Below are 12,948 nucleotides of genomic sequence, written 5' to 3'. Positions count from 1 at the left end.
AAGAACACTAATAGTAATAAGAATAACTAATAATAATAATAACACTAATAATAATAAGAAGAAAACTAATAATAATAGCACTAATAATAATAAGAATAACTAATAATAATAGTAATAATAATAGTAGTAGTAGTAGTAATAATAATAATAATAATAATAATAATAATAATAATAATAATAATAAAAATCGAGCGTGCGTTGGAGGAAATGGACCGACGAGAGAATCGAGTAGAAAACTAGTACGCGAGTTCTCGGCCGCGATCGGCGCCGATCCGATGACGCTCGAGAGAACACCGAGAGCGGACGTCGCGTTTGACGTGAAAGTTCGGAATCAGAAAACCGGTGTGGTATGTGAACACATATGTCTGTATATATCTATATATATAATATGCACACATACATATATATGTGTGTGTATATCTCCTGCCTTGGAACTTCCTGCAAAGTGAACACACGAGGACACCTTCCCTCTCGAACAAAACGATTTCCTCGTCAAAACGATATTAAAAATAATTATTATTATAACTACGATTGTAGTTATAATGATAATAATAATAATTATTATTATTATTATTTTCGTTAAACATATATATGGTATTCTTTGTATTTTTCCTTTTTTATTTATTTCTTTTCTGTTCTTTTTCTTTCTTTTTTTTTTTTTTTTTTAATTTATTTGTTCTCTTTTAAAAAGATTATAAGATCATTCGCGACAAAACAAGGAAGACAGTTAATACCACTTGTCGAGAAAAGCAAAAGAAGCAGGTGTTACCAGAACTCGCTTTGTAAAGTCACTAGAGGGGCTTACAAGAGTTCGAAGGAATCGACAGAGAGAGAGAGAGAGAAAGAGTCAGGTGCACTCTACCTATACGTGGTTCGAGGTCATTTTAAATTTTTCGTAGGTGGTCATGGATAAACTTGATTGTCTTAAGATCATTATCGATCGGTCTAATAACAATATGTTACTACGATTGATATAATCGTGTAAATCTAATGATAATACCAAAAGGGGACGAAAAGAAAATATAAGAGAAGAAAAGAAAGTAAGATGGTCGAAGAAAAAAGGTTGGAAGTTGAGAAAAAAAGGGCTGGATGAAACGTGAAAATATTATTTTTCGGTTTCGAGATATTCGTTCTTAACGTTAAGATGAAAACGATATCGACGAAAGAGAATAGATATAATTAAATAAAATAGAAAATAATGTTTAAACTCACCTGATAATAACTTGATTCCGCCATCTTGACCACTATAATGCTCCACTCACTCACTCACTTACTCCTTTCTTCTATCTATCCGTCTATCTTTTCGCACAAAACTATACAGTTCATCGTTGGTTTCACGGCCGACGCATTCTCGTCTCTTTCGTTCACCTTTTACACGCGGACGAACGATACATGTTTTCTCATTCGTAATTATCGAATAACCTATGAAATTTACCGATCGTACGCGACGCGATGTTGCCTCTACCGAGTCGAACGAACGATAGACGCGACGGAGCCGTGGCGAGCGAAATAGAAAGAGAAGAGAGTGAGTGAGAGAGAAAGAGTCAGAGAGAGAAAGATAAATAATGAGAAAGATAGAGTGAGTGAGTGAGTGAGTGAGTGAGTGAGAGAGAGAGAGAGAGAGAGAGAGAAAGAGAGAGAGAGAAGGAGAGAAACACGTTACAAGTGCGTTCCCACCGGCGACAGAGCGGTGACTGGACGGAGAACGTCGAACCAATCGCGAAACGAGTCGCACGCCACGCTATCCCCACCATCGACCTTGTATATATACAAAAGAACCAATAAAAGCGCTGCGACTCGAAACGAACCGAAAGTATTGTCCAATAAAAAAAGAAAAACAAAATGTACGATTAAACGTATACCAAGATGGATTTTGAAAACGTTTCATATGTAAGTACATTATATGTGATCTATGGAGGTTTGTTATAATTTCTTTCCAATTTTATCGTTATATAAAAATATTGAGAAATATAAAAAAATATATATATATGTATGTATATATTTAAATAATTGCAAGTCGTCGTTTATGTACATCTTTATTGAGCATATTCATTATCCAAGCTCGAAATCATTGGGAAACTAATATTTGTAAAAGTTCCTCGGGTGTTCTGGTAAATAGACCGTTCGGATTTTTATATAAATTTTTTGAATCGTGACAAGCTTCGTAAAGCTGTTTGTAAATAGCTCCGATTACTTCGAACGAACGTTTCTTGGTAACCTCGCGATGGTTGTTACTCTGAAGTAGATTTATTTGTGGTAATAATAATACCTCCGGCATTACTAAAAATGCTTCCAATTTGTTCTGTACGGAATAAGGAATATGTAACATTGAAAATATGATTTTAACAAATATATGAGAAAAAATTAAACTATATTTACCGTAAATTCTTTTACACTTAATGGATCCATTCCAGGAATATCGGACAGCGGTCCTTGTTCATGTCCTTGTAAAATAGTATATATTGATCCGAGATTTAAATTTGCAACCAAAGAACTAGCTTGTTCCGATGTAAGCGTATCGATTTGTGCATCGGATTGAGCCTATGTTATTCGATAAAATTAAAAAATTAATATAAGAGAATAATAACATTTAAATTATAAGCAATCGTTTACCTGTAATCGTTCCAATCTTTGATCCATATATTCATACAATCCTAATGTGGATTGTATCTGATGCATACAATTAAGAAGATAAACAGCCATGTCAACCGTTGGTAGTCTAGAAGCTGTTTCGTTAACTTCTTGTAATAACGGGTCAATGATACACGATACTATCTATAAACATATATTTGGTTACTACTCCAATATATATATATATTATTTTAATGCAAATGTACTTACTTGAAGCATATCCTTTTCTCTATCTTCGGCTATGCTGGCTACAGATAGAATTTCATTCAACAGATATAATAATCTTGAAACCGATGGTGCTGGTACTAAGTCATTTCCTGGTGGTTCAGCTCGTTCTCCAAGAGCTGTTCTTGTTTCTCTTTGTAACCTACTGAGAAAGCTCTTTTCGCTTAATACTAATAAATCATATAACGTTGAATCGAGAACACTATCTGGTATAACTTGTTGAATTATAGCACGATAAAATCTTATAAGAGTCGTAACTGAATATAACACTGTAGCTGGAGCTTCCACAGAAACTATATGTTCTATTCTTGATTGTAGAGGATGACAAAGTCCTTCCGTAATATTACTTAAGCATTGCTTAATTTGATCAGATACATCTATAATAAATATTAATAGTAACTATATATAATAATTTATTAAGAGTATTATTATTATTATTGTTAACAATTTCTTACCAGTTTTATCGCAATCCTTAACTAAAATCAATATGTTCTCCTTTTCTATAGGAATTGCTTGATGCAACCAAGCAAGCATATCGCCGACATATCTTTTATGATCATGAGCATGCATTTCTATAGGGTTTGGCGTTCCACCGATTGGTTCACCTAATGTCAGTGCATCTATAAAAGATCCTACGAGAGCTGTTCTTCTGTTTGTACAGTATTCATCTAAAATATACCTGGTAAAAAATTCTTAATAAATAATTTCAAATGAAAATTAATATAACAAAATATAAATAGTTAAACGTACTTGAATAAAACAGGTCTATCTTGTAATTTACCCATAGCTTTAACGAGTAGAGATGCCAATTGTTCATCTTCTATATATTTACATTGATTCTGCGTCCACCTATATAACCTTTCCAAAGCAGATTCTTGAAGAAGCGTCATTCTTTGCATTATATCTAACGCCAATGTTTGATATCCAGATTGCATCAATATTCTACAGTTGCTATGTATTTCCTTAAGGTTCCGATACGATTGTTTAAATAAATTAAATATACTTTATGGATTTAATCTTACTCAATTAAAAATATTACCTGTACTCGATTAAGAATAGTAAAAAATTCTTCCGTTATAGGTGATTCTCTATGTGATCCATGTAAACTTGTTATCTCTGATTGAGATAATTGAAAACTCTTAATAAATGCGCTTGCAACTTCTTGCTGCATGGACAATATTTGACTAAAATTTCATACAAACGTTATAAATCTTTTATACAATTAATTATATACTTTTCAAAACTAAAATACCTTTCATTTTGAAGTTTCGTTGTTTGTTCAATGAGTTGTGAAGTTTTAGTTTTTGTAACTTGTAAACGATTTGTCATGCATTGAACCGATGTATTCATTCCTAAAACATCTTGATATATATTATCTAAACAAGTTTTGACTTCTCTAAATGCAGATAAAAAATCTTCGTTAATGGCAAGACTTCTTCTTTCAATTTTACTTCTTAAATTACGACGAGCATTTAGTGTGTTCTCCGTAAAAAATGTTGATAATTCTTTTAAAGCTTCCAATGTATCCTAAAAGAAAAAAAAAAAAATGGCTAGTAGAGGTAAACCTACAAAAATAAGATTCACTTAAATGTACATAAATAAATCATGTTTTTTAACATACCTTGTCATGTTCTACTCTTGATTCGAGTAATTTATTAACTCGTCTAACTAAAGCCGAATTAGTATTTTTTTCGCTCATTGCAATTAATTATTTTCATAATCATGAAAACACAATCTTTAACTTATGACAGATCATATAGTATACGTCACGTAAATGTAATAAAAAAAAATGAAGGTTTTATATATATGTATATACTTTTCTTTTTGCGTAAGAGATGTCGCTAGCTTCGCTCGATTGACACGCCTCCTGTAAATCACACATAAATTCATCGAAACTATATTGTCAATTAAATCCTAAAAAAGATCGAAAATATCGCAGACGATATCATTCTCTTTCTCTGTTTGGTAGAAAATTTCATTGTCACGCATATACGTGAGAATTCTTTCAATAAAAGAAAGCGAGGATGTTAACTCGCATTCTACGATACATTATTCGCAGGTTAAAACAGACAGAAATTAATTAATTTAATATATTATTGTAAAATTTTAGATAATTTTTCTATTATTATTATTATTATTTCTTTTATTATTTTATTCATATGTTGTATATGTATTACGTTCATATATGCTACGAAGATTGTATAATTCAGTTTCATATTAAACCACCTGCGCACGATGTCTTGCGCACAACGAACAAAGTAACTTTGTTATGTACGTATATATACGTATATATGAATATTTATATAGATGTGTGTACTTTCATGTTTCAAATTAGCACGATTTAATATAAATTACAATTGGTCGATTCTAATATAGTCCAACAGTATACCAATAGCAATATGTAAAATAAAATAATTAAAATAAAAACATTAATTACGAAATCATCCATGTTTGTCCTTTAAAAACAATGAATCTGATTGGTTGGTTTCAAGCAGCCGAATGGAATCATTTGAAATACAGATGTAACAATCTAAATCATTAAAATTAAATTTCCCTAAGTCATGCTAAATATAGAGAATTTTTATTGCTATTATTGCAACTACATAGAGAAAAAAAAATGTATCAAATATTCGGACATTGCACTCTCTTGCATGTTTACAATTTAATGGATATCTGTTACTGTTTAGTAATCTTCGGTATATGACGTAAATATCGTATTTTAATTAATTGACTTTTCACATCACTCATGTATCTTCTGTCCCAAGAAAATGAATTTCAAAAAATTCATGAAAGTTGATAAAATATCATATTTATAGGTCATTGTACCTTTCATTGTGTTTTTGATTAACATAAGCGAGGTTAGTATCGTTTAATTATCAGAATTATTACGTGTTTTCTGTGATGCAGTATTTTCGATATTACAGTTTAATGAGTTAGTAAAAAAGCTTGTTTATTATTTTGTTTTATTTAAATTGTTTAATGGCTATTAATTAGTTTTGTAAAATAAAGTATATATATTGAGTATGTTTAATGCTATTCAGTTATTCATTCTTTTCTGCTTATTTATCTTAATTCGATTACTTTTGATTTTAGTTTACTTTAGTTAGTTTTTTTTTTATTTATTTTTAAGTATGCATGGTTTTATTTAGTTTGTTGGTGGTAAAATGTCTACTTCAGAGACTGGTGTGGGATGTATTAGCGAAGTTACACTTGCTATTAGTAAAGCAAGGACTTCTCAAGCAGGATCCATAAGGGTACTCGACAGTCCTGATTCAGATGGATCTGGCCATTCGAACTCGTTTTCCATTCAACGATTTAATTATCCTAATGAAAATACAAATTCTAACATTCTTCCACCCCCCTTAACAAACAATGACTTAAGAATACCTATTGTTGGATATGAAGTTATGGAAGAGAGAGCTAGATTTACAGTTAGTATATAATATCTTCTTAATTAAAAATATATCAATTGAATTCTTGTTAGAAATCATTTGATATACTTTTACGTAGGTATACAAACTTCGTATAGAATTGAAGAATGGTGATTGTTGGTTTGTCTTCAGAAGATACACAGATTTTGTACGCTTATTTGCTCAATTGAGAAGACAAAAACTTCCGATCTCTCATTTATCTTTACCACAAAAGAAATGGCTGGGTGACAATTTTGCACCTAGTTTTCTAGAAGAAAGGATACGTGGTCTGCAAGCATTTGTTAATGGGATATTAAGTAATCCCATTCTCATAGGTAGCGCTTGCGTTAGACAATTTTTTTGTCTAGACGAACCACCTGCGTTATCTGATACTGCAGAAGAATCTAGGGTAAATAAAATATCTTGTATATTTCAATAATAAACTGTATTTTGAGATATAAAGATGATGATTATAATAAACAAGTGTTTCTTTCTTAGGCAATATTTGAAGCGATGGAAGACACGATATATCATTTAAGACAACAACTTAGAGAACGAGATAATGCATTGGCAGCAGAATCCGCACTTTGCAATGAATTACAAAAAAATCTACATCAAATGTTGAGGTATGCGAGTCTTTTAATAAGACTCTGAGATTCTAAACGTCTGTTCATCTTTGAAACACTTATTTATAAATGTTTTAGCGAAAGGCAAATCTGTTCTAAGTGTGGCGCAAATCAATAAATTCCTCTAAAAATTAGATGGATTTTATTATATATTTATTAGAATTTTTTGGAGAGATCTCTACGTAAAGGATATGCTGTTTAAGGATTTACATAGTTTATAACGTCCTTGCAGCAAATGTAAAATTTGTAATTTCGTTGTGCATTCTTAATATTTAAGGTTACAATTAATTCAGTATAGAAGAAATTTTTTAAGTATTCTTAATGTTAATATTTATGAAGATATTTGCACATATTTTATAATATTTATACGAATCGTTCTAGTGAGTGAATTGTAATTTTTTTTATTACATTTTTATTATTTATCATTATAATAAGATTTAAAAGACAATACAGTATGTAAGAATGTTTTTTTTTTTCTTCTTTTTTTTTCGAGCGAGTCATTATACACGAATTGATGTTAAGAATATAATATACATTGAAAGTTGTTAAAAATAAAATGAATATAAAAGTTTACATTTCATATTCCAAACGTCTTGAAGGAACGTTAACAACGTCTTTAATAATTTTCTCTATACTTGTGATTTTATATAAAAAGAAATCAACACATATGTATATATAAAACCCATCATGAAAATTATATATATATATATATACACACACACACACACATACATATCCTTTTATATTATTTAAAAATGAAATTGCATTATGAGATCAAAATGAGTAATAATGCAATATTCGAATATTCGAATTCATTGGTATCAAAAAAAAAAAAAAAGAGAGAAAAAATGGGTGTGTTAGTGATAAACAGTATTTATGGAAGGAAAGATTATAATTTTTACTAGATTCTTCAATCGTTTCAAATTGATAAGTAACACTTGCCTATGTATGTACATTGGCTACGATATAAAAGGCTCAGTCTTCTTTATCTGGAGCAACAACTAAACTCAACGCTTGGATCAGGTACATAGATTTAGCTGTAAAAGAAAGAAAAAAAGAAAGAAAGAAAGAAAAGAAAAGAAAAATTTTCAATCCATTCAATTTGTTACAAATAATAACAATAGTACATAATCAAAAAAAGAAACTTACCTAACAAAGGGCTTTTTTTCTTATTATAGACGTAGATGTGATAAACGAGTATACCACACAAAATGAATCCAACGGCGAACAAATATTTGAATGATGGCTCGTAAACGATAGGAATGACTGCTAGAAAAATAGCAATTAATAGTACCAACCATGGTATTAAAATTGGTACAGCGTATGGTCTAGGTGCATCAGGTTTAGTCCTTCTCATAATAATAAGAGCTATCATCGCGAAACCATAGAAAACCCAAGTGAGAAAACTTGCGAATTCTATCAGAGCTGTAATGTCTCCTAATAAGAGACATATCAATGAGAGTATTCCTTGAAACGCTACGGCTATAGCTGGCGTTAATTTCTCCATGTGTACATAACTAAATATGCGTGGTACATGACCTTCTCTTCCCGCGACGTAACACAATCGTGATACACTGAATTGTATACTAAGACCACATCCAAACGTAGAGAAGGCAACACCAAGTGGTATAGCAAAGGTTAACCAACTTGGAAGTACTCTTTCAGACCATAAAACGGCGACGGCAGGTGCACTTATCATTTCGGGTATCGTTAAGGTAGCCATATACATCAGATTCATTGTCACATAAAGAACAGTAATCGTTGGTACAGCTATTAATATACTCCTAAGAATATTGACCTCTGGCTTTTGAATTTCTTCTGTTATTATCGCAGCCGATGACCAACCATCGTATGCCCAAAGACCATTGTAAAAAGCCAATGCTATGTTACCAGCGGACGTTGTAGTACCGCGAAAAGGATTCTTTAATAGATCCAAATGACCAGTACTTAACCACCATATACCACCTCCTATTACAAGCATACATGCGGCAACTTTGCATACCGTCAATGAATTTTGCACTTTAACGTAAAGCTTAACACTCGTCAGATTCGTAAACGTAATCAGGCCCAATGCCAACATAGCGATTAATTTTTTCAATCGCTCCATCGAATCCATTGGCAAATCGTCGAGGTAATTAGAAAATGGTTGTACCCCATATTCGGCGAACGTTAATATAACGACAGCTACTTCGGCTGGTCTTAGAAGTATCACGTATACCCAGGAACAAATGAATGCTGGTATTTGTCCAGCGTAATGATGAAGTGGACTATAAGCTTCGATGAAGTAAGCATATTCCGCACCGGAACGTGGTACAACGGTACTCAATTCCGCAAATGCTAAAGCACCCAACAGAGACAGCAAACCACAAGTTATCCAAATGATCAAACAAAATCCTACGGATCCAGATCTTTCCAAAGCATTGGCCGGTGATACAAATATTCCAGAGCCTAAGGGAAACAGAAAATACGAATATTTATTTTCTTGATCAAAAAAAAAAAAAAACAGGAATGGGCGAGTAAAAAAAAGGGGTACAGAAAAGAAAGAAATATTGTCATTGTAATCCACAAAAAACAAGAGTACAACAAAGTAAGAAAAAAATAAAAATCAACAAATAACTCGATTGTCGTTATTGTTCCAATCGTTTGCAACGCGTGGGTTAGTTATTAACCCCAATTGAAGCTTTGGTTCATTTATCCGTTCAAAGGGATAACGACACCGATTAAACAACATTGTTCTTTCGTTAATCAGTCTCGTATATCATGGAAAACAAGAAAGAAAGAAAGAAAAGGGAAAGAACAGAAAAAGAAGGAAAATAAGAAAGAAAGAAAGAAACAAATGATTACAAGCACAAATACGTTTTCGACGAGATAAGATTAGAACAAAAAATTTACGATCGGATTTCAACTTAATTATTTTCTCTTTCTCGTAATCGTATTACGTATATGACATTATTAGGTCAAATGTATCTAAAGATATATCACGAATCGATTTCTTTAATATCTCTTTAAATCCTATCTCTTTATCTCGGACAAAGATTTCGGTACATTTTTTTGATTGCTTTTTCTTCTTCTTCTTTTTTTTTTTTTTTTTTTTTATCGAATACAAAAAGAATTATCATTCCGAGTTTCTCATTCACCCCTATCCGCGTCAATCTTCACCATTCATTACTTTCATACTTTCATTCTCAAATACCCCAATAATTTTGAAATTATTAATAAAACGAATTTGCTCGGAGAGATAAGACGAATAAACAAAAAAAAAAAATAAAAAAAATAAAAAAGGAAAAAGGAAAAGAAAAAGATCTAAAAAAAGAATTGTTATCGTTAAGTTCGAAATCTTTTGTCGAATCGATTTATTGCCCAACGTGACCTCGATCGAAATGCTGAGTACATGAACATAACATTAAAATATATGAGAACATTTCTGAAGTTCGACATTAATAAGATTTTCTTTTATGTACGATCGAAAGATATGCTCTCGTATGATTCTTATTAATATAAAGTCCTATTAATATAAAGTTGAATCACATTGAAGAATAAGCAATTACCTTATTATACTTAACTGTCGTCTTGTAAATTTAATCAAATGTAATGTTATTGAAAAGTAAACGAATTGAAATCGTACGTAATTATTATATCACGACTGTCATTGTGAGAAAAAAGAGGGAGAAAGAAAGAGAGAGAGAGAGAGAGAGAGAGAGAGAGAGAGAGAGAGAGAGAGAGAGAGAGAGGGAGGGAGAGAGAGAGAGAGAGAGAAAGATAGAGCGAGAAAGAAAAAGAGAGGGAAAGAAAAAAGAGAGAGAAAGAGAGAAAGTATATGTATTAAAAGGCAAATGGCCTATCAGTTTGCGATTACGAGTTATCATTTAAGTAATATGTACTTGCGAACTCATAAACATATATAATAATTGTCTTATTTCGTAATGTAACATTTTATCACATTAATTATCTACTTATTAAAAATGAATAAAAAAAATATAAAAAATGTAAACAGATATGTATGTGTGTATCTCTCTATATATATATATATATATGTATATATATATATACACACATATTAATATATATATATATATATACGTATAATGTGTGTGTATGTGTATATAATATATAATATATATTATATATAATATAATATACATGAATGTGTGTGTGTGTGTGTAAACAGATATTGTGTATATATATATATATATATATATATATATATATATGTATGTATGTATGTATATATATATAATGATTACAAAAATAAAATGAATATCTTTTATATAATATTGGAATTAAAGGTGACGATTAAAACAGTGTAATTTAAATACGACATATCGAAAATGTTTGTCGTTTATCTCTCTTTGTTTCTTTCCTTTTTAAGTTAATTTTATATTTGTAATAAAGAATCATACGATGTAATTCTTCCGCGTAACATAAAACACAAAAAGACCGATAAATCTCGATAAATCACGTATTTCTGTAATCGACTTCCATATGTATATATACACACACACACAAATATATATATATCACTCATAATGCGCGTGTTTCTTGTTAAATGTTTGTTGATACATTCATTTAAAGTTACATTCCGATGATATACATATACATACATCGCAGATACATATCTTTACTCTATGTGTAAGAAAATAAAGAAACAAGGAGAAAATAGAAAAGAGGAAAAAAAAAAGATGTTTTTTCTTTTTACCGATCATAACAGCAAGAATTATACTGACGGCACTGAAAAGTCCAAGCTCTCGTTTCAAAGCGACCTTCTCGTTGCCTTTCTCGTCTTTAGCCATTTTCCTTTCAAATCGTTGACGTTGCACTTAAAGCGAAAAGAACGTTTTATTAACTCGACTTAATGTCATCGATATATGATGACGAAAAAGAACGAAATAGAGAAAGAATGATACGAAATAAATATATCTAACATTCGTATAAGCAGCACTATTAACAAATCCCACGATCATTTAATAATTATTATGATAATTAGAATGATGATCGATCTATCGTAGTAAAATGATTGAAAAATGAAAGCAAGAGGTAAAGTACAGAAAAAAAAAAGAAAAAAAAAAAAAAAAGAAAAAAAAAACTCGGAGTACTAATCGAAATTATAATGATTTCACGTTCCTTTCGCGATCCAATAAAAATTAATTTGACGTAAAAGAAAGGGGGGGAAAGAAAAAATAATAGTAATTAAAAAAAAAAATTCAAGAATTGTCACGCGTTTTCGAACGATAGAGCTTTTTCAATGCAACTCTTTCAGAACTCGTGATGTTATCGCGAAGAGATCCAGAACGAGACTAATACGAGCTAGAGCGGATCAGCTTGACGCTTATTTTTCTGCATCATGTCTTTCTTGGATCCATAATATGATAAGAAATAACTCTTGCTCTACCTTTTGCCGCTTATTAAAATCGATATTTATCTTTAACGATCGCTAGCAAATATAGTATGTGAAACTGTTCGATCAGAAGTTATTTATGGTTCTTGTAAATTAAATAATAAAGCATGAAATACGTAAGTATTTTTATTTTAGATAAGATTTTTATTACTCTCGACGAAGGAAAAAAAAAAACAATAGAAAAAAAATCAATATTTTACCTTCTTGTATTATGAATTATCGAGATCTTACAAATAAAAAGACAAATAATAAATGTTCTTAAAAGAAATAAATTGTCAGAGATTGTTGTCCTTGTCTAATCAGTTAATATTCTTAGTCTGTCTTTTTTGTCAGTTACCGTTTCAAAATATTGAGATAAGATAATAACTTCGTGTTTAAGTATGACTAAGAAATTTATGGTGGAATGAAAAATACTATTATTGAAAGTTATAAGTAGATTATATCTATTCGTTTAATTTTTCCTTGAAATATTGAACGTTGAAATTTAAGTGAGAAAGAAAAATTATTTCTTAAAGAAGAATTATATCAAATTATACAAAATTGTTAAATTATTATAATTATTACAGAAAAATTATTTTTCAAGTATATTTTAATATATATATATATATATATATATATATATATATATATATTATTAATCAATGATTATATATACATAATA

At 30.3% G+C, this 12,948-nt stretch overlaps 4 protein-coding genes across 7 annotated transcripts in view; 1 reads left to right on the top strand and 3 right to left on the bottom strand.

Moving 5' to 3' along the window:
* The window catches only part of LOC122635854 (serine/threonine-protein kinase N), a 72,639-nt gene extending 71,030 nt beyond the window's left edge, over positions 1-1,609 (bottom strand). Inside the window, exon 1 of the mRNA XM_043826518.1 lies at positions 1,213-1,609. Coding sequence (XP_043682453.1) covers positions 1,213-1,236 — 24 coding nt within the window. The 5' untranslated portion in view covers positions 1,237-1,609. The remainder of the gene's footprint in view (positions 1-1,212) is intronic.
* Positions 1,610-2,020: 411 nt separating this feature from the next.
* On the bottom strand, positions 2,021-4,648 carry LOC122635855 (conserved oligomeric Golgi complex subunit 6). Of its 2 annotated transcripts, none has more exons than XM_043826521.1 (9): positions 4,478-4,648; positions 4,109-4,383; positions 3,896-4,040; positions 3,607-3,818; positions 3,312-3,535; positions 2,842-3,233; positions 2,614-2,775; positions 2,380-2,541; positions 2,021-2,302 (listed from the first exon to the last, which is right to left on the bottom strand). In XM_043826521.1, exons 1-9 carry the CDS (start codon positions 4,553-4,555, stop codon positions 2,069-2,071), a joined length of 1,884 nt encoding a protein of 627 aa, XP_043682456.1. In that variant the 5' UTR covers positions 4,556-4,648; the 3' UTR covers positions 2,021-2,068. The 2 variants fall into 2 exon arrangements, with proteins under 2 accessions (XP_043682456.1, XP_043682457.1); XM_043826522.1 differs by having other exon boundaries at positions 4,109-4,421; positions 4,478-4,634.
* Positions 4,649-5,415: 767 nt separating this feature from the next.
* On the bottom strand, positions 5,416-12,214 carry LOC122635723 (b(0,+)-type amino acid transporter 1-like). 3 transcript variants are annotated; one of them, XM_043826254.1, is made up of 4 exons: positions 11,589-12,214; positions 8,042-9,340; positions 7,835-7,929; positions 5,416-6,670 (listed from the first exon to the last, which is right to left on the bottom strand). In XM_043826254.1, exons 1-3 carry the CDS (start codon positions 11,680-11,682, stop codon positions 7,868-7,870), a joined length of 1,455 nt encoding a protein of 484 aa, XP_043682189.1. In that variant the 5' UTR covers positions 11,683-12,214; the 3' UTR covers positions 5,416-6,670; positions 7,835-7,867. The 3 variants fall into 3 exon arrangements, with proteins under 3 accessions (XP_043682189.1, XP_043682188.1, XP_043682187.1); XM_043826253.1 differs by lacking the exon at positions 5,416-6,670 and having other exon boundaries at positions 7,018-7,929; positions 11,589-11,708; positions 11,815-12,214; XM_043826252.1 differs by lacking the exon at positions 5,416-6,670 and having other exon boundaries at positions 7,018-7,929; positions 11,589-12,213.
* On the top strand, positions 6,021-7,465 carry LOC122635726 (sorting nexin-16). Its single transcript, XM_043826258.1, has 4 exons — positions 6,021-6,287; positions 6,367-6,675; positions 6,765-6,892; positions 6,971-7,465. The coding sequence occupies exons 1-4, from the start codon at positions 6,021-6,023 to the stop codon at positions 7,008-7,010; spliced, it is 744 nt and encodes a 247-aa protein (XP_043682193.1). The 3' UTR covers positions 7,011-7,465.
* Positions 12,215-12,948: the final 734 nt, after the last annotated feature.

Source organism: Vespula pensylvanica, chromosome 19 (assembly GCF_014466175.1).
Source record: "Vespula pensylvanica isolate Volc-1 chromosome 19, ASM1446617v1, whole genome shotgun sequence".
NCBI lineage: Eukaryota > Metazoa > Arthropoda > Insecta > Hymenoptera > Vespidae > Vespula > Vespula pensylvanica.
The sequence above is the reverse complement of the archived record's forward strand: the minus strand, read 5'-3'. Positions and strand labels throughout refer to the sequence as shown.